Here is a 22,585-nt window from a genome sequence, read left to right as displayed (position 1 = left end):
CTCCTAGATTCCAAGGAAATTTGTGTAGCCCTTAGTTAGGTGATAAATGTATGATTGTTGGGGGGCTGAAAGAGGCGATAATCAGTGATCATAAGAACAGGGGTCCCCTAAGTGAATGAAGCTGTAGTGTGCATGCATGTCCACTCCTATGGTTTTGACAGAGATAGCCCAAAACTGTACTTTATCAGTATTATACTAAATAATACATGCACAGCGATAGGGAAATCATGTTCTTTTGTAAAAGAATCTCAAATTATAAGCCCCAAACTCAACATACGTTCTTGTGTTTTTCATTCAACACATACAATACACACATATATGCCTATAAAATGTCATGCATATCATTTAGTACTGTTGGGGGGTTGCTTAATGACAACGTACCTCTCCAAGGGCCTCATAACGTTTCTGGTTCCATCTATGCAAGTCTTCTCGATAGTTAAAGACAAATGGTTCTCCAGTCTTAATATGTCTCAGCTGACCATCTACACCAAACACAAATGACCAAATGAGAGTAAAACAATGACCATTAAAGAAAACATACACAATCTTTATGTTACAACGGGGTTGTGTCACGTCAGCAAATAGCATTTATCATGTAGAGACAGTTAATAAAAAACACTTCCTAATGTATTGTTATTATCTATATTGCTTCCTTCGCTGGTTGGATTCATTTTCTCATCACGCAATCAAGCAGCGGTGGCTGTGCTTGCACACGATAAGAAAAAGCTCCAGCCTATGTGCGCTCCCACTGTCTCGACCACCAGAGAGGCCGGCACTATAGTGTGCAAGCACAGCCGCCGCTGGTAGATTACAGGGTGGTCGTAACCATGGAAACGAGCAGCGTATAATGTGATGGAAAAATGAATCCAGACAGAAATGGAGGCAATATGGATAATAATACATTAGTAAGTGCCTTGTATTAACATTCTCTATATAATAAATACCATATGATGAAATGAGACAAACCCCTTTAAGTTTTTATGCACATGACTATGGTCTGCAAAATACAGATACCTTCCATGTGCATTACCTATTTTTCTCACTCCTATCAATAGAAATTATTCTTGTCCACAACAGGGACCAGAATAGGACAAATTCTATAATTTGCTAAATGGTCACATGGATCCACAAAAAATACCGACGTGTGCATGGGCCCATACAAATAAATAGGTCAGTGTGCTTTCCGCAAGAAACACAGATAGCAGACATATGAATAATACGTTCATGCGCATGAAGCCTAAAGCGATCAACAACTTCCATGAATCCAATAAACTACTGACCGACAGCACAAAGGGGGTGCAGAATGCCAGCTTCATACTGCTTTCAATTTTGTTTGTAGTAACATTCAGTTCATTGCCTCATAATATAACAGAAAATACTGGGGTGGATAGAAAAATTAGAGTTGTGTCTATACAACCTACTTTCATTGAAGGCATATTCAAACCCCTCCAAGGTATCTGGGAATTCAAGAGGTGGCTCATCTTTTTTCATCAGTTCATCCAGGTCTATTCTAGAAAGAAGATCTGCATTAAAAAAAAAAAAAAAAAACATAAAACAGCATAAGCCACATGTTCGTAATGTAATGGTAGGTTTCCAGAATAAATATTCAGCTTTTTAAGGAGTTGTATGGGATTTTCAAAAAGCAATCAATGCGATAAAATAGCAAAATAAGTAACACTCAGCTGTTCTATTCCTAACAGCTTCAACACTACTCTGGAGGTCCCCGTAGTAACGCAGTGATGATATCACTGGCCTCAGCAGTGGCACTTGCATGTACGGCATGTGACCACACCAGTGACATGAAGGACTTAAGGGATGTCATTTCTGTAGCACCAGAAGGGACCACAAAGCAGTGGTGCTAGCGTGGCATCGGATTGAACATGTGAAGATGTTACTTTTCTTCACTGATCACATTGCCCATTATTTGCCATATTTTTCTGTCTTTACTGGACTACTGGTCCAAGCCTGTCACATTGACACTGGTTCATCTGCTCCGCTGCAGGCCAATGACTTGCTTAAGCAGTGACATGTCCCTAAGCGGCACGCCACTGCTGGGTCAAGCATTGTGGGGAAACCGCACCACTGAAACCAGTTATTGGCTGCAGTGGAGCAAGTGACATGTGAAAGTTGACAGGTGGGAACCGGAAATTCAGTGAAATCTGTGTCTAGCAGTAGAGATACCAAGGTGTACTACAGGTATTGGGTGTAGATCTTCGCTTGCAGCTGTCACTTTGGTTGTCTCTACAAGCAGTGAATAAGGTCTGAACCTACCTAATTTTTTCTGCTATGGAGATGGGATGAACACGCCAGCAAAATCTACACACTACGGGCAGATTTGGATGCAAAATGGTACCAAAGATTTCACTTTTTAATTAACAATTTAATTAAAGGGGTTGTCCCGCGAAAAATATTTCAGTTTTCAAACCAGCACCTATATCTGAATACTTTTGTAATTGCATGTAATTAAACAATTTGTATAGCTACTGAGTTATTCACTAAAATGTATCTTTATAGCGCCACTTAATTTCTTATTTCTTTGACCTGCTCACTGAGAAGGCCGCACATGCTCAGTTTCATCCTTTAACTGCCTCCTGAGCTGTGATAGGGAGAGCTGAGACACGCCCCTGAGCTGCAGCAGAAAAGACACTCCCCCTTGAGCTGTCAGCCTGATATAAATGTAGCAGAGTAATGAATGAGGAGATCTCTGGATCTATGAGGTACAGGGCTGGGTCTAGCTTTGTTAGAGATTGTCATGGACTATATGTTGTCTGATCTTTATTTTAACCACTTTAACAAAAAGAAACAACAAAAAAAGGGAAACTCTAAAATATGTATAAGCTTTTGTGAAACTCAGGGCTCCATCCTAAAGCAGCAAAAAGTGGTAAATAAAGCAATAAATGGGCAATGTAAAGCCAACCCTATCCAAAAACCCTTCTCTCAAGCAGAGTGACAGCTGCAAGCAAAGATCCATCCCCGTTTCCTGTAATTTTTCTAGGCATTTATGCTGCTAGACACGGATTTCACATGTCAATAGACATTGGACAGAAAATTAGAGGGAAGCAAGATTCCCGGTGGACAGAACTTTGGAGTGATTTTTTTTTTTCCATGAGAAAGGCATTTTTAGGTAAATTTACACTTCTGCTAGTTAACACATTGGCCATTACATAAGCACAAGTTTATTGAAATGACATTGGCCATCTAAATTCTTTGTTACTAGATCCATAAAGGGGTTGTCTCACTTCAGTTAGTGGCACTTATGTAGAGAACGTTAATACAAGCCACTTACTAATGTATTGTTATTATCCATATTGCTTCCTTTGCTGTCTAGACTAATTTTTCCATCACATTATACACTGCTCGTTTCCATGGTTACAGACCACCCTGCAATCTATCAGTGGTGGTCGTGCTTGCACACTATAGGAAGAAGTGTTGGCCTCTCTGGTGGTCGCAACCATGGGAGGGCACATAGGCTAGTGCTTTTTTTTTTAACCACTTCCCATCTGGGCCATTTGCCCCCTTCCTGACCAGGCCTAATTTTGCAAAACTGACATATCTCACTTTATGTGATAATAACTTTGGAACGCCTTTATTTATCCAAGTCATTCAGAGACTCTTTTCTCGTGACACATTGTACTTCATGATAGTCATAAATTTGAGTCAAAATATTTCACCTTTATTTATGAAAAAATCCCAAATTTACCCCAAAATTAGAAAAATTTGCAATTTTCTAAATTTCAATTTCTCTGCTTTTAAAACAGAAAGTGATACCTCATAAAATATTTATTACTTAACATTCCCCATATGTCTACTTTATGTTGGCATCATTTTGGAAATGTCATTTTATTTTTTTAGGACGTTAGAAGGCTTAGAAGTTTAGAAGAAATTCTTCAAATTTTTAAGAAAATTGCCAAAACCCACTTTATAAGGACCAGTTCAGGTCTGAAGTCACTTTGTGGGGCCTACATAGTGGATACCCCTATAAATGACCCCATTGTAGAAACTACACCCCTCAAGGTATTCAAAACCGATTTTACAAACTTTGTTAACCCTTTATGCGTTCCACAAGAATTAAAGGAAAATGGAGATCAAATTTTTAAATTTCACTTTTTTGGCAGATTTTCCATTTTAATCCAATATTTTCTTTAACACATCGATGGTTAACAGCCAAACAAAACTCAATATTTATTACCCAGATTCTGCGGTTTACAGAAACACCCCACATGTGGTCATAAACTGCTGTATGGGCACACGGCAGGGCGCAGAAGAAAAGGAACTCCACATGGTTTTTAGATGCCATGTCCCATTTGAAGCCCCCTGATGCACCCTTACAGTAGAAACTCCCAAGAAGTGACCCCATTTTGGAAACTAGGGGATAAGGTGCCAGTTTTATTAGTACTATTTTTGGGTACATATGATTTTTTGATCTTCATTATAATACTTTATGGGGCAAGGTGACCAAAAAATTGGTTGTTTTAGCAATGTTTCTATTTATTTATTTTTACAGCGTTCACCTGAGGGGTTCAGTCAAGTGACATTTTTATAGAGCAGATTGTTACGGACGTGGCGATATGTAATATGTATACTTTTTCTCATTTATTAAAGTTTTACACAATAATAGCATTTTTGAAACCAAAAAATTATGTTTTAATGTGTCCATGTTCTGAGAGCTATAGTTTTTTTATTTTTTGAGAGATTTTCTTATGTAGGGGCTCATTTTTTGCGGGATGAGGTGACGGTTTTATTGGTACCATTTTGTGGGACATACGCGTTTTTGATCACTTGGTGTTGCACCTTTTGTGATGCAAGGTGACAAAAATTGCATGTTTTGACAGTTTTTTTTTTTACGGTGTTCATCTGAGGGGTTAGCTCATGTGATATTTTTATAGAGCTGATTTTTACGGACACGGCAATACCAAATATGTCTATTTTATTTTATTTTTTCTATTTTTAAAATTGGGAACTTTTTTTTTTTTTACATGTGAAACTTTTTTTATTTTATTTTTTCAACCTTTTTATTTTTTTTTATTTTTTTTTACACTTTTCGTCCCCCATAAGGTCATACAAGACCTCTGGGGGACATTTGCTTCACTTTTTCTTTTTTTTTTCCACTGTTGATTTCTCCTGTAACTGGGGCTGACATAGTAGCCCCAGTTATAGGAGAAATGCACCCCCCAGAGAGGCTGTACAGCGCAATACAGCGCTGTACAGCCTCAATGCAGGGCTGATCAAGGTCTGTGAAAGCGCTTCCTGCTCTGCATACACGGCGCTCGGTGAGCGCTGTGTCTGCAGCGATCCGGAAGGCAGGGACACCTGGGAACTGTCCCTGCCTTATCTCTGGGTTGCCCTGCTGTCACTGACAGCGGGCAACCCGATCAGCAGCTGCACGATTAGCGTGCAGCTGCTGTTTCTGAAAGGACGTTTTAAAACGTGCTTTCAGAAATAGAGGTCCACCCATAGGATGTTTATATCCTATGGGCGGACGGAAAGTGGTTAAAGAAAAAAATGTTTTTCCATTCCCAAGACCCATAAATTTTGGAGTAAATGGCGCTTTTTATTACTCTTGTTATTACGTTTTTTTCAAAGGCAACTAAGAATAAATGAGCATTCTGTCTTTTTTCCATTTTTGATTTTTACGGCGTTCACCATAGGGGATAATTTACGTGATATTTATGTAGTCCGGGTCGTTACAGACACAGCAATGTCAGACATATTGGGAAGATTTTATTTTTGCAATTTTTTTCATTGAAAAGCGTATTTTCAATGGAAAAAAAAGTGTACATATTTTTAATGGGATTTTTTTATTGAATAAATTAGTTATTTTTTACCATTTAATAGTCCCACAAGGGGACTATAACAGACAGCTTTAGGATTGCTTTTAAAATGCAATGCACTATCCCTATAGTGCATTGCATTTTAATGGCAATGTTATTCTGACATTGACCAGCTTGAAATTACTCAAGGCTGGTCTGGGGACTACATCAGACCCCTTCAGCCCACGATAGCATTTGCGGGGTGCCGATAGGAGACAGAGGGAGTCGGCTCCCTCTTTCAGCACTTTACGTGCAGCGGGCACCATTGCCTGCGGCATGTAAAGTGTTAAACAGCCCGGATTGGCACTCCTGCCGGTCCGGGCTGTTAGAGCAAGGCCGCGGCTCTCATGTGAGAGTCGGGTTCCCGCTCCCCGTGCATGGGAGACCCGTGCAGCTCTTAGACTGGGCCGCTGTAAAAAAGCGAAGGCCTATCCTAAGGCCCCTTAGTGACCGCCGTAAAAACGCATATGGGTGGTCACTAAGGGGTTAACTTTCTCTACATGATAAATGCCACCTACTGAAATGAGACAACCCCTTTAAAGCAGCCCGTCATTTTTTGGGCACTCAAAAGACAGAAAGCCACTCCTCCCTCCATGATTTAGACTTAAAGGGGTTGTCTCACTTCAGCAAATGGCATTTATCATGTAGAGAAAGTTAATACATGGCTCTTACTAATGTATTGTTATTATCCATATTGCTTCCTTTGCTGGCTGTATTCATTTTTCCATCACATTATATACTTCCCATTTTCATGGTTACGACCACCCAGCAATTCAGCCAAGGTGGCCGTGCTTTCACAATATAGGAAAAAGCACAAGCCTATGTGAACTCCCATGGTCCTGGCCACCAGACAGCCTAGCACTTTTTCCTATAGTGTGCAAGCACATTCACCGCTGATGGATTGCAGGGTGGTCGTAACTAGAGATGAGTGAAGTATTGGAAAATTAGATTCGGTTTTACAAAACGCGTCATGAAGCGCATTTCTTTGTAAGTAGTGGGTGCGATAACAGGGAGCGACGCAATCATTGTGCCCCTCAGATGCCGCGCTCATAGCTGATCGCACCATCTGACATTAATATTACAGTGCAAAATAAAAAATAAAATCATACTCAACCTCATTCTATTGGATCAAGAAAAGCCGTCCGCCTCCATCTTGACTTTAGATCCAGCGTGAAATCGCATACGTCACCGCACACGGGATTTCGTGCGGGATGTTCAATCAATGAGTGTGAAGAGCCTCCACAACCAAACGGATGGATAGAATTTTCGCTGAAATTCAGATCGAATTCCACTTTTGCTCAACACTAGTTGTAACCATGGAAACGAGCAGTGTATAATGTAATGGAAAAATAAATCCAGCCAGCAAAGGAAGCAATATGGATAATAACAATCCATTAGTAAGTGGCTTGTATTAACTTTCTCTAATGATAAATGTCATTTTCTGAAGTGAGACAACCCTTTAAAAGGTCCACGGGAAGTAGGCAACTTCTATCCATGTAGACTCTGTAACAAAATAGGATCCTTCAACACATAATGGGGAATTCCCCAAAACAATACTTGCACTCCTATCATGTTCCCACATTTGTTTTGGATTGAAGAGACACATCAGTACATGGAGACGTGTATGGAGCGTTGCCCGAGAACAGCGGAAAGCCGCAACCCCCATGAGCTGCACCTATAGGCCGCCATTTGGCGTTAAGGTATTGAATGTGTACGGCAGCCTTAAGGTAGTCATCAGTAGGCTCTATACCGATTAGGGCCAAGACCACCTATACACATGGGTGCCCCCGGTAGGATGTAAATTGCATAATATAAAATAAATATTGTTCTTCGGCAATCACACACCTTGAGGAAAAGATAAAATGCTCAAGATGGTTTGGGTTCAGAAAAGGCCAATGACTCATTAAAAGAGAAACAAGATTACACCATATTTGTACTGATTAGAATGAGAAAACTACATCCGAACACGAAAGAAATCTGCACTTGACCCACTGAACTGACTAAATCCTACTTAGACTCACAATGGCTGCAATAATAAGTATACCACGAGCAGATTAGTTTCCCCAGGTTCATCTGATTGACTTCTATCACAGCACTGCACATTTTCTCAGTCTTCTGTAATTAAATGCATAGCAGAAGCTAAATGAGAAATCATTTCCATAGCTCATGTGTGGAGATTTCCCAGGTATAACCTTGTATTCTGCAGCTACATATGTAACTGGAAGGAGGGTGGTCATATAGGGAGTTAGCGCAAAGGATTAAGACGCGTAACGAAAAGACTCGCAAAGCCCAACTAAATTTAATTACTTTACAAAACTATATGAACACACTCTTCTATACGTACGTCTAGAAATTAACATACAGCCCACCCCACAGGTGACCACCCCCATCCTCACTAACATAATGCAATGTTTAGTAATTAGGTAACCACTGAGAATCACACATTAAGCAGAGGAGACCGTCGGGAATGGTCCTTAGCTGGTGCCAACTGCTCATATTGGTACATAACCTACACATGGTTCAGGTCCTTTGATGACCAACATTGACTTGATGGCTCACTATAGATTTATTTATTTTAAGGGCATCTGTCAGCAGTTTTGTACCTATGACACAGGTTGACCTGTTACATGTGCGCTTGGCAGCTGAAGGCATCTGTGTTGGTCCCATGTTGATATGTGCCCGCACTGCTGAGAAAAATGATGTTTTAATATATGCAAATGAGCCTCTAGGAGCAATGGGGCATTGCCGTTACACCAAGAGGCTCCGCCTACTCTGCAACAGCCACGCCTTCTGTGCTTTGATTGACAGGGCAAGGCATTATGCAGTTTTTACAGTTGCACTGAAAGCAGAGCCTCTTGGTGTAACGGCAACGCCCCCGTTGCTCCTAGAGGCTAATTTGCATGCATTAAGACATCATTGAAACCAACACAGATGCCTTCAGCTGCGAGGCGCATATGCAACAGGTCAGCCAGTTTCATAGGTACAAAACTGCTGGGTGCATATTAGGGATCGAAGTAACAATATTATCGCCCGATATTCAGGATTTTGTACATTATCGGTATCGGCATCTAAACTTGCCAATATACCGATAATGCGCATAAAGCAAATACTAGTGAGCGCTTCCATTATGGAAGCGTGCACTAGTTTGCATCAGGTGCCGGGAGAGGGGAAGAAGCGCAGCAAGCGCTTCCGATACTCACCCTCCCTGGTCTTCTTTGATGGGGCCCGCGCTGCACTGTCCTGACCCCGTAAAGCGTCAGGATGTAGTGCGCGCACTATGGCTTGACGCTGCACGCTGTCAGGTGACAGTGCAGCGCGGGCCGGAGAAGACCGGGTAGTGAGACGCCGGACCCGGAGATGAAGAGGAGCCGAGGCGCAGGAGAGGTGAGGAGTTTTTTATTTTATTTTATTCATCTGAGGTCTGATAGGGGTTAATAAAAGGTCTGATCTGAGGTCTGATAGGGGTTAATATAGTCAGTGAGGAGGGGTGGAAATTGGCATTTGGCACTAGTATATTATAAATGTACCAACTAAGGCTTTATTAATTTATAATTTACATTTATAATATACTAGTGCCAAATGCAAATTTCCACCACCTCAGTGACTACCAACTAATATAATATATGAGATATAAAATATTGGTATAAATTATCGGCTATCGGCCTGAAAGTTCTCAGATTATCGGTTCTAAAAAATCAATATCGGTCGATGCCTAGTGCATATACTGATATATATATATATATATATATATATATATATATATATATATATATACAGCCACTTATCCACCAATAATCAAAGCAGTTCACAGTGCAAAGGAGAAGCGATAACAGTCACCAGTGGGCCTGTTTTTTTGTTTTGTTTTTAAAAGGCACATTCCCTTTAGGAAAACTTAAATACCCTGTATTAGGGGTGCACCGAAATTTCGGCGGCCGAAAATATCAGCCGAAAATGCACCTAATCTGTTTCTGCCGATATTTTTACATATCGGCCGGAAATAGCGGGGAGGGACTGGGAGGAGGAGCTGGGGGCCGGTGCGTTCACTGTGCTCCGGCCCCCAGCTCCAGTAGTTATAAAGAGTGTGCAATTAATACGGATTCTATTCATGAGGCCCCCCTCTGCAGTATTACATTCAATACAGCCACATCCTACTCACAGGGCTGTGCTGGCCGGCCGGGCAGACGAGCGGCAGCGTCACGACTGACGTCACATGCCTGCGCCGCCTCCTTCATTCAGAAAGTAGGCCGGGCACATGACGTCAGTTGTGACGCTGCCGCTCGTCTGCCCGGCCGGCCAGCCTTAAGATGACAGCCCTGTGAGTAGGATGTGGCTGTATTGAATGTAATACTGCAGAGGGGGCCTCATGAATAGAATGCTTATTAATTGTACAACATTTTATAACTACTGGAGCTGGGGGCCGGAGCACAGTGAACGCACCGGCCCCCAGCTCCTCCTCCCAGTCCCTCCCCGCTATTTTCTATTAATTGTACAATGGGGGGGGGGGGGGGGGGCTGTGGATGGCACTGTTATGGGGTGGGGGTCTGTGGATGGCACTGTTATGGGGTGGGTGGGGGTCTGTGGATGGCACTGTTATGGGGTGGGTGGGGGTCTGTGGATGGCACTGTTATGGGGTGGGTGGGGGTCTGTGGATGGCACTGTTATGAGGTGGGGGGGTCTGTGGATGGCACTGTTATAAGGTGGGGGGGTCTGTGGATGGCACTGTTATGGGGTGGGGGGTCTTTTAAAAGTATTTGGGCAAAAAGGCAGTTTCGGTTTCGGTCAAGGGGTATCCTGAATTTTCGGTTTTGGACCAGAATTTTCATTTCGGTGCACCCCTACCCTGTATATTACCAAAAATCTTGAACATTTCTTGATGGTCATTTGGTCCAAAGAGCTGCTAAACTGGATGAAAGGTACTGCAAGGGCTGTAGTGAAGATACCAGCCAGGGTCTACAGAAGGGGGTGGAACACAGAACCTCAAACTGTCTCAGCCGGATGAGGTTGAGGCTACAGATCTTCATGATAAAACAACACTTATTGGCTACGCCGTGGTATGCATCTTTTTGTTTTGTTGGAAATACGTTGATCCGATATAATATGCACGATTATGTTCTTTTCACTTTAGAAAAAAAAAAATCTTCAGTGGATAAAACAAGAAATGGCAGGTAAAATACCTTTTAATGCTGTTGTCTTTTCTTTTTCATCCGGACCTCCTCCTTGTTGGAGCTGCGCCATACTTAAATCAACAAACAAGAAGACCAATACTAAGAAGAGAATGGACATCAACCTTCTTGTTCTTCTCCTGCAAATGTAAGAAAAAAAAACATGTTGTGTGATTCTTTTTGCCCTTTTATGTGTATTGTTTTAAATCCATGATTGAGATTATTATATATATATATATATATATATATATATATATATATATATATATATGTTTGTATTTTTGTTTCTGATTGTCTGACAACATTAAAGTGTTTTCCCATCTAAGACACTTATGGCCCATCACTAGGATATGATATGATAGCATTATGAAATAGGTGGGTGTCCCACCTATGGGACCCACTACAATCTCCAGAACAGGGTCCCCAAAGAGAAAGGAGAGCAACAGTGCACAATTGCCCTATGGTCGCCATCATGGAAGTCCCGAAACTAGCCATATTGGTGGATGGAAAGGTGGTCACACTGGCACAGCTTGCTCTCCATTCTCCACTATGGAACTTCAGAAAATAGCTGAGCTCGCTTGGCAAGTCCCATAGCAGTGAACGGAGAACAAGCCATGCACGTGCAGTGTGCTCACCCTTCACTAGGGTTGAGTGAGGCGCGATTCGGGTCATAGATCCAAAGTTACTCTTTTCAAAACTTTGCTTGACTGCTGTACGGAGACTTTGGTGAAGAACTTCGGCCACGATTATACAACCAAAGTTCTTCACCTCTCGCGAGACTTAAGACTTAACTAAAATCTCACTTCCGCGCAGCCCATACATTTGAATTCTGTACAGAGACCGAACTCAAATGAAGTTTTGATGAATCTGCCGTACCCTTCAATTCAGGGGCCCTAATCTGGAGATAGCAGCAGGTCCCGGGGTGGCACTCTCACCTATCTGAGATTGATGGCATATTCTAGCGATAGGCTGTTAAGTCCCAGGTGGGAAGACCCATTTAAGGGCTGAATGGATAAATACAATCTTGAATACATTCCGATTTCCTGGATTTGTTATCCAGTGGAGGGGGTGTAAAGTGTCACTCCAGCAACTGTTACATATAGGTATACCTTACATAAAAGAATAGTATTATACGGACAACCTCTTGTTCAAACGCAGACATGCCAACAATGATAGGATAACCGCAGGTCCAGCAGCTGAAACCACCCGCTGGAAGATTACATGGAGCCCAGAACACAGGCCAGTTCTATACTAAGTATTATGCCATCACTGAGATGAAAATACCCTTTTTAACCCCTTAAGAACGGAACAAGAGGTCATAACTTTTTGTTATTTTTTCATTCACATAGCCGTATTTTTTCGCAGTTGTGCTCTCTAATGGCACCATCTTATATTGCATACAATGTAGTGCGAAGCTGGAAGAAAAAATTCCAAATGGGGTGGGATAAAAAATAAATAAAATGCGATTACACCGCAGTTTTATGGGTTTTGCTTTTACATTGTTACCGATGCAGTAAAACTAACCTGTTACCTTCCTTCTATGGGTCAATACGATTAAAGGGCGTCTTTCACGCCGATTCACCGTATTAACCTAACAACAGACTTATGTCCACGGCATCCCCTCTATTAAAACTGTGCTTACCGCATGTTGCTTGCCATCATTGTTCTTCCAAAAAACACTTTTAATCCATATGCAAATTAGGCTGTGAAGGTGCCCAGGCCCCTGGGTCATTTTCATACGAATCCACTCCCCCTCCACGCGTCTGCCCGCCCTTGGTATCTGCTCTAACCTCCCTCCTCCCGTCCGTAATCCTGCGCATGTGCCGATGACCACGAAATCGGCGCGTGCGCATTGAATGACCACAGTCTGGCCGGGGCATCACAGTTTGCCGTGCGCATGCGCCGGCCCTGGCCTAACTTACGTTCTTGCCGTGATCACAGCGCATCACGGCAAGAACGCAAGTTAGACCGGCAACGTTGTAAGTTAGACCGGCAACGTTGTAACGCAGCACCTGGGCACCTTCACAGCCTAATTTGCATATGGATTAAAAGTGTTTTTTGGCAGAACGATGATAGCAAGCAACATACAGTAAGCACAGTTTTAATAGAGGGGATGCCGTGGACATAAGTCTGTTGTTAGGTTAATACGGTGAATTGGCGTGAAAGACTCCCTTTAAAGTGATTTCACATTTATATATTCTTTCTTGTGATTTTCTTTTTCTTTGCATCACCATATGCTGACCCCCGATAATGTTTTTACATTTATGTCTATGGGTGTTCTGCAATTTTTATTGATACTATTTTGGCGTGTGTATGACTTTTTGTTCACTTTTTATTACATTTTTGTGATCAAAAACAATGGTGAATTTGCCATTTTGGTCATGTTTTCCATTACATCGTTCACAGTATGGGATAAATATGTTTATATTTTAATAGATGGGGCATTTTGGGGTGTGGCAGTGGAAAAGATCTTTATCTCTTTTTTTTATTATGGGGAAAGGGGGGAGTTTGAATTTTTTATATTTTTAACCCTTTTTTCCACTTATTTTTTTTAAGCCCTCCTAGAGGACTTTAACATGCGGATCATGTGATCACTTCTCCCATTGACTACAATTAATTTCCATACAGGAGATTCTCTAAATTCCTATAGGAACAAAGTTGAGGCAGGCTTCGGATCCTTCAGAGGGCTTGAGGCTGCCTTAGCAGCAGAACGGCTCCCTCGATCACCGTGTGATCATAGCACCTGAGGGGTTAAATGTCCATGCTTAACATGATCACCGTTCAAGGACTTTTCCCCCGGTCGCCAAGCACACAAGGCGTGCTCTCCTTCACTTCAGGATTCCTGTTCTGGAGTTAGGAGCTGGTCCCCAAGGTGGGACTTGCACCTATCTGAAATTCTGTAATACAGTCGTAAATTAAGTTTTAAAAGGGGTTTTCCCATCTTGGCCGCTCATGACCTTGATGGTAATAATTACTCTAAGTGCTGGACCACAGTGGCTAGAATTAAAGGGGTTGACTGAGTTATGAAAAAATATATATATATATATAGCACTGAAAATCTGATAATATAAAATATATATATATATATATATATATATATATATATATATATATATATATATATATATATATATATATATATATACATATACACACACACACACACATTTCCTCATTTCCCTGGTTCTTTTCTGGCCCTTTGTTTACTTGCAATAAAAACAATCTCTGCCCCTCCCCCTGCACTACTAAGGGAGTGAATACAAGAGCTGCCCTGAGTGACATGTCTGCCTGCTGGGAGAATCAGCAGTATGTTGTATGTGTAGGACTACAAGTGCCAGCTGTACAATGACACTGCTAAGGGAGTGAATACAAGTGCTGCCCTGAGTGCTGGGAGAATCAACAGCAACTTGTAAGTGTAGAACTACAAGTCCCAGCTGTATAATGACACTGCTAAGGGAGTGGATACAAGAGCTGCCATGAGTGCTGGGAGAATCAACAGCATCTTGTATGTGTAGAACTACAAGTCCCAGCTGTATAATGACACTGCTAATACACACAGGATCTTCCCCCTACCTTCTTGTGCAATGCCTTCTCTAGTCTGTCAATTCCTGTGCCCAGAATTGTCATTGCTGCAGCTACCCTGTCTGTGCAGCTGAAGAGGTTAAGAATCCTAGGAGAGAGCAGACAGCCCTGCAGTGAAGGGGGGCGTGGCCAGCATAGTGACATCTCTTATACAGGCTTGTAAACAAACTTTATCAGAACAGGGAGATAAGCTGACATCACAGGTCATGTGACCCTTAGTCAAATCTGATAAACCAGGCACTGCAGATAAAGGGAGTTAATTGGAAAGCTGTTACATTTGCCTAGTTAGGAACATAGAAAGAACAAAAAAAATAAAAAACTCGGACACCCCCTTTAACCGCCTCCGGACCGCCTAACGCAGATGTGCGGTCCGGAGGCGGCAGCGCTGCGCACAGTCACGCATATACGCGTCATCTCGCGAGACGCGAGATGACGCGAATATGCGCCCGCGCATGCGCAGTTCGCGCCGGCATTTCGTAGAGGGGGGTCGGGTCACCAGCCTGCCAGCCAATAATCGCGGCTGGCAGGCTGGCGATTTAAAAAAAAAACAATCAGAGGCCATATATCAGATCATATTAGTAAATATGATCTGTTATATGGCTGCCTGCTCCTCTGCTGGTTCTTTTCGTCGGTTGGATCCAGCAGAGGAGCAGGCTACACTGTGAGTACACCAACACTACACATACTAGCCCCAGATCACCCCCCTGAACCCTAATTAACCCTTTGATCACCCCTTTGATCGCCCCTGTCAATCACTAGTGAAAGGAAAAAAGTGATCAGTGTAAACTGTCACTTTTTTTTTTCACTGGTATTGACCGTTAGGTTTTAGGTATAGTTTAGGCCCCTTGGTTAGGTAGTTAGCGATCAGTTAGCGCCCAGCCCACCGCACCGCAGTCCGTTATTCGCTGATTAGCGTATCGCTAATCAGCATTTGTACTTTTATAGTATCTGGAAGTGATCAAAACTGATCACGGTCAGATCTATAATAGTACTAGTGTCACTTTAGTTCGCCCTCCACCCAAAACGCAGTGTTTGCCCGATCAGGCCTGATCGGTCGCCCACACGTGCGTTCGCCCACGCCCGCCCCACCGCAGTGACAAAAAAAAAAATGTTTTTGATCACTGCACAATCACTTTACACGCACTGCGGCGATAAAAAAATCAGTTTTGATATTTTTTATCAACCGCAGCGGCCTCCGGTACTTCGCTAGCCTCCCCTTTGTAAGACAGGCTTGCTTTTTTTTTCTTGGGTAGTCTCAGGGAATACCCCTAAATTTAGTTGCCCACATGTCTAACAGGGGGTATTCCTCTGAAGAGGCCTACAGGCTTCTGACCCAGTCGGATGAGGAGTGGGAACCCTCATCTGATGAATCCAGCGGGTCAGAATACGAACCTGTAGAAAGCAGTGGCTCTCTGACCCAAAGTTCGGACGAGGAGGCTGAGGTCCCTGATACCACCAGGCGTACCCGGCCCCGTGTCGCTAGACCACAGGTTGCGCAGGATCCGCTTCAAGAGCAGCAGAGTGGGGCTGGTGCTGTCGGATTACGTGGTGAGTCATACACCAGCAGCCCAGCCCTCCCTGGACCTAGTACCAGCACTGCCGTACAACCTGGTGAAGTAGCGAGCACCAGAAGGGCAGTTGAAGCTGGTACAGTGGCACGTGCAGTAGTGACCCCGTCGCAGCCACCGCAAAGACGTGCCCGTAGAGCCCCTAGAATCCCAGAGGTGCTGGCAAACCCTGATTGGCAGTCCCCAACTTCAGCCGCACCTGTAGTTTTCCCTTTCACTGCCCAGTCTGGAGTTCGGGTTGAGACAGCTCAGATCGGTTCGGCCCTGGGATTTTTTGAGCTGTTCTTGACTGCGGAGCTTTTAGACATAGTTGTGGCCGAAACAGGTATGCCACACAATTTATCACCGCTAACCCGGGAAGCTTTTATGCCCAGCCTTTCCGGTGGAAACCAGTCCAAGTTTCCGAAATTAAAACTTTTCTGGGCCTCCTCCTCAACATGGGCCTGACAAAAAAGCATGAATTGCGGTCATATTGGTCCACGAACCCGATTCATCACATGCCCATGTTCTCTGCTGCTATGTCCAGGGCACGTTTTGAGGCCATCCTGCGTTTCCTGCACTTTAGTGACAACACCGCCTCCCGTCCCAGGGGCCACCCTGCTTTTGACCGGCTCCACAAAATTCGGCCCCTCATAGACCATTTCAACCAGAAATTTGCAGATTTGTATACCCCAGAGCAAAACATCTGCGTAGACGAGTCCCCGATACATTTTACCGGGCGCCTTGGCTTCAAACAATACATCCCAAGCAAGCTCGCCCGGTATGGGGTCAAATTGTATAAGCTCTGTGAAAGGGCCACAGGCTATATCCACAAATTTCGGATCTATGAGGGAAAAGATCAGACCCTGGAGCCGGTCGGTTGCCCTGACTACCTGGGGAGCAGTGGGAAGACAGTTTGGGACTTGGTGTCACCCTTATTCGGCAAGGGGTACCATCTTTATGTGGACAATTTTTACACAAGTGTGGCCCTCTTTAGGCATTTGTTTCTAGAACGGATTGGCGCCTGTGGTACCGCGCGAACTAGTCGCGCGGGCTTCCCCCAAGGGCTCGTTACCACCCGTCTTGCAAGGGGGCAGAGGGCCGCACTGTGTAACGAAGAACTGCTCGCGGTGAAATGGAGAGACAAGCGTGACGTTTACATGCTCTCCTCCATTCACGCAGACACGACAATACAAATTGAGCGAGCAACCCGTGTCATTGAAAAGCCCCTCTCAGTCCACGACTATAACCTTCACATGGGAGGGGTGGACTTCAATGACCAGATGTTGTCTCCGTATTTAGTTTCCCGCAGAACCAGACGCTGGTATAAGAAGGTGTCTGTATATTTAATTCAAATGGCTCTGTACAATAGTTTTGTTCTCTACAGTAAGGCTGGGAGAACTGGATCCTTCCTCAAATTTCAGGAAGAGATCATCGAGAACCTCCTGTACCCAGGAGGTTCCGTGGCCCCATCCACCAGTGTAGTTAGCCGTCTACACGAGCGACATTTCCCCAATGTCGTTCCTGCTACCTCAACCCAACCGTCACCCCGAAAAAGATGTTGTGTCTGTAGCAGGAGTGGAATAAGGCGTGACACCCGCTATTTCTGTCCTGACCACCCTGCCCTATGCTTTGGAGAGTGTTTCCGGAAGTACCACACACAGGTACACTTAGCATAGGGATCATCTCACCAGGACAGGCACACAGGGCTATTAGGGCCCATTCACTCACTGCTGCTGCAAATGTCTCCTTTCACATGGGACAAAGTGCATAACGCACTTCGCCACATCTTTGGCCGATTTGCGCTTTGCACATTGACCCATGGGGAAGGAGAGGTTTGTTCTATAAAAGGTAAAAAAAATTAAAAAAAACAAAAAAAAAAAAACACCAGTAAGCAAAAAGGTTAATGTTCAGTTAAAAAAGTTAAAGTTTATATGTTCTGTTGCAAAGTTAATAAAATTATTGCGTTGCGGCCTGGTTTTTTTTTTTTTTTTTTTTTTTTACCTTCCAGGTGGACCAACCGATCGATTAGCTGCAGCACTGATGTGCATTCTGACAGAAGCATTGCTCTGCTGTCAGATTACACGCAAGTCGGTGTATGCGGCGCTGCAAGACGAGATTTTCTCCTCTGCAGTAACAGATACGTTTGCCGAGGCATACGAGCTGAGGAGGAGGCGGCGTTCCTATGCTTTGGCAAACACTTTGTATATACAGGTCATTCTCAAAAAATTAGCATATTGTGATAAAGTTCATTATTTTCTGTAATATACTGATAAACATTAGACTTTCATATATTTTAGATTCATTACACACCAACTGAAGTAGTTCAAGCCTTTTATTGTTTTAATATTGATGATTTTGGCATACAGCTCATGAAAACCCAAAATTCCTATCTAAAAAAATTAGCATATTTCATCCGACCAATAAAAGAAAAGTGTTTTTAATACAAAAAAAGTCAACCTTCAAATAATTATTGTTCAGTTATGCACTCAATACTTGGTCGGGAATCCTTTTGCAGAAATGACTGCTTCAATGTGGCGTGGCATGGAGGCAATCAGCCTGTGGCACTGCTGAGGTGTTATGGAGGCCCAGGATGCTTCGATAGCGGCCTTAAGCTCATCCAGAGTGTTGGGTCTTGCGTCTCTCAACTTTCTCTTCCCAATATCCCACAGATTCTCTATGGGGTTCAGGTCAGGAGAGTTGGCAGGCCAATTGAGCACAGTAATACCATGGTCAGTAAACCATTTACCAGTGGTTTTGGCACTGTGAGCAGGTGCCAGGTCGTGCTGAAAAATGAAATCTTCATCATCATAAAGCTTTTCAGCAGATGGAAGCATGAAGTGCTCCAAAATCTCCTGATAGCTAGCTGCATTGACCCTGCCCTTGATAAAACACAGTGGACCAACACCAGCAGCTGACATGGCACCCCAGACCATCACTGACTGTGGGTACTTGACACTGGACTTCAGGCATTTTGGCATTTCCCTCTCCCCAGTCTTCCTCCAGACTCTGGCACCTTGATTTCCGAATGACATGCAACAGTCCAGTGCTGCTTCTCTGTAGCCCAGGTCAGGCGCTTCTGCCGCTGTTTCTGGTTCAAAAGTGGCTTGACCTGGGGAGAATGCGGCACCTGTAGCCCATTTCCTGCACACGCCTGTACACGGTGGCTCTGGATGTTTCTACTCCAGACTCAGTCCACTGCTTCCGCAGGTCTCCCAAAGTCTGGAATCGGTCCTTCTCCACAATCTTCCTCAGGGTCCGGTCACCTCTTCTCATTGTGCAGCGTTTTCTGTCACACTTTTTCCTTCCCACAGACTTCCCACTGAGGTGCCCTGATACAGCACTCTGGGAACAGCCTATTCGTTCAGAAATTTCTTTCTGTGTCTTACCCTCTTGCTTGAGGGTGTCAATGATGGCCTTCCGGACAGCAGTCAGGTCGGCAGTCTTACCCATGATTGCGGTTTTGAGTAATGAACCAGGCTGGGAGTTTTTAAAAGCCTCAGGAATCTTTTGCAGGTGTTTAGAGTTAATTAGTTGATTCAGATGATTAGGTTAATAGCTCGTTTAGAGAACCTTTTCATGATATGCTAATTTTTTGAGATAGGAATTTCGGGTTTTCATGAGCTGTATGCCAAAATCATCAATATTAAAACAGTAAAAGGCTTGAACTACTTCAGTTGGTGTGTAATGAATCTAAAATATATGAAAGTCTAATGTTTATCAGTACATTACAGAAAATAATGAACTTTATCACAATATGCTAATTTTTTGAGAATGACCTGTATATATAAAAAAAAAAAAAAAATCCCAGCAATGATTTATTCATCCACATCGATTGATGTGAATGGAGAAATCTGGTTTGCCAGGGCATACGAGCTAAGTGGGTATGGATGTAGGGCGGAGCGCCTATGTCCTGGCAGACGCCTTTCCCCTCCATTTTTTTTTTTGGGCAGAGATTTTTTCATCCACATTGATCGATGCGAATGAAGAAATCTGTGCCGTTCATTTTTTTTCGTTCAGCCCAAAGGCTGAACGGAAAAAAAAAAATCTCATTACCTGTATGCTCAATATAAGGAGAATAGCAGAAACTCCTAATGCTGGCCATACATTTAATGATTGCGGAGACCCTCAAATGCCAGGGCAGTACAAACACCCCACAACTGACCCCATTTTGGAAAGAAGACACCCCAAGGTATTTGCTGAGGGGCATATTGAGTCCATGAAAGATTAAAATTTTTGTCCTAAGTTAGCGGAAAGTGAGACTTTGTGAGAAAAAAAAAAAAAATAAAAATTTCCGCTAACTTATGCGAAAAAAAAAAAAATTCTATGAACTTGCCAGGCCCCTCATTGGATACCTTGGGGTGTCTTCTTTCCAAAGTGGGGTCACATGTGGGGTATTTATACTGCCCTGGCTTTTTAGGGGCTCTAAAGCGTGAGAAGAAGTCTGGGATCCAAATGTCTAAAAATGCCCTCCTAAAAGGAATTTGGGCACCTTTGCGCATCTAGGCTGCAAAAAAGTGTCACACATCTGGTATCGCCGTACTCAGGAGAAGTTGGGGAATGTGTTTTGGGGTGTCATTTTACATATACCCATGCTGGGTGAGAGAAATATCTTGGCAAAAGACAACTTTTCCCATTTTTTTTAATACAAAGTTGGCATTTGACCAAGATATTTTTTTCACCCAGCATGGGTATATGTAAAATGACACCCCAAAACACATTCCCCAACTTCTCCTGAGTACGGCGATACCAGATGTGTGACACTTTTTTGCTGCCAAGGCGGGCAAAGGGGCACATATTCCAAAGTGCACCTTTCGGATTTCACCGGTCATTTTTTACACATTTTGATTGCAAAGTTCTTCTCACACATTTGGGCCCCTAAATTGCCAGGGCAGTATAACTACCCCACAAGTGACCCCATTTTGGAAAGAAGACACTCCAAGGTATTCTGTGAGGGGCATGGTGAGTTCCTAGAATTTTTTATTTTTTGTCGCAAGTTAGTGGAATATGAGACTTTGTAAGAAAAAATAGAAAAAAATAAAAATCATCATCATTTTCCGCTAACTTGTGACAAAAAATAAAAAGTTCTATGAACTCACTATGCCCATCAGCGAATACCTTAGGGTGTCTACTTTCCGAAATGGGGTCATTTGTGGGTTTTTTCTACTGTTTGGGCATTGTAGAACCTCAGGAATCATGACAGGTGCTCAGAAAATCAGAGCTGTTTCAAAAAGCGGAAATTCACATTTTTGTACCATAGTGTGTAAACGCTATAACTTTTACCCAAACCATTTTTTTTTTTGCCCAAACATTTTTTTTTTATCAAAGACATGTAGAACAATAAATTTGGTGAAAAATTTATATATGGATGTCGTCTTTTTTTGCAAAATTTTACAGCTGAAAGTGAAAAATTTCATTTTTTTGCAAAAAAATCGTTACATTTTGATTAATAACAAAAAAAGTAAAAATGTCAGCAGCAATAAAATACCACCAAATGAAAGCTCTATTAGTGAGAAGAAAAGGAGGTAAAATTCATTTGGGTGGTAGGTTGCATGACCGAGCGATAAACGGGGAAAGGAGTGTAGTGCCAAGTGTAAAAAGTGCTCTGGTCATGAAGGGGGTTTCAGCTAGCGGGGCTGAAGTGGTTAAAGGGGTATTATCACCTCAGATATTGATGGCATATCGCTTGGATACCCTTTTAATTCTAGTCAGTGCAGTGCTCACAGTACATATTCCCATCATGCTCATGAAAGGCCAAGATGGGACAATGTCTTTACCCCTTGGAGAACTTCATTTATGACAGCAGTGTTAAGTAGCATCAGGTAGTGCTTTCCTTGCCAACTTTTGCATACATTGCTTAAAAAACCCCACAATCATACTCCTTTTCTTAATTATGCTACTAAAATTTGCCTCTTAGTTTAGGACTTCATAGTCCCGCCATCAAGCCATGCCATGTATTCTGAAGTCTTAAAGCTGAGACATCTGATTCATTTGTATTCCCAAGCAATAACATAACCAAATAAGAAAAGGCCAGATACGAATATCAAGAGGATTTGTATGGTTAACTTTCAAGCACCATTTGTGAGATACATTAGAATGTGAAGTGCTCAACTGCACTCCTGAGAAAATTCATATTTCATGCTTGAAATGGAGTATTACACATCGATTTAATACTCCTTAGTTCAGCAAGAAGAGACGGGAGACTTACACATGCTAAGAAATAAATACAACTTGGGTTTTCTCTCATCACGGGAGATGGGTATAAACTGGAGGAGACCCAAGATGCAGTTCAAAAGAAAGATCCACAGATGCTTATTCCGTTAAAATAAGGTAACGTATAGAGATGGCCTTGCGGTTCGCGGCGAACTTTGCTAGTTCGCGATTCGCCAAACATGCGAACATATGGCGATATTCGCATTTTTTGCATAGTGCTGAACTTTGACCCATGACACATACATCAGGTGAGGACAGGACAGCCAACTGA

The 22,585-nt window shown here is 42.9% G+C and overlaps 1 protein-coding gene across 1 annotated transcript in view; it reads right to left on the bottom strand.

Moving 5' to 3' along the window:
• The window catches only part of FAM172A (family with sequence similarity 172 member A), a 525,893-nt gene that overhangs the window by 454,538 nt on the left and 48,770 nt on the right, over window positions 1-22,585 (bottom strand). Inside the window, exons 2-4 of the mRNA XM_044291378.1 lie at window positions 10,985-11,112; window positions 1,422-1,523; window positions 382-482 (exon numbers count right to left, since the gene is read on the bottom strand). Of these exons, the coding sequence (XP_044147313.1) occupies window positions 382-482; window positions 1,422-1,523; window positions 10,985-11,093 (312 nt within the window). The 5' untranslated portion in view covers window positions 11,094-11,112. The remainder of the gene's footprint in view (window positions 1-381; window positions 483-1,421; window positions 1,524-10,984; window positions 11,113-22,585) is intronic.

This window comes from Bufo gargarizans, chromosome 1 (assembly GCF_014858855.1).
Source record: "Bufo gargarizans isolate SCDJY-AF-19 chromosome 1, ASM1485885v1, whole genome shotgun sequence".
In the NCBI taxonomy this organism is placed as follows: domain Eukaryota; kingdom Metazoa; phylum Chordata; class Amphibia; order Anura; family Bufonidae; genus Bufo; species Bufo gargarizans.
Note: the sequence above shows the minus strand (reverse complement) of the source record. Positions and strands in the feature narration are given on the sequence as shown.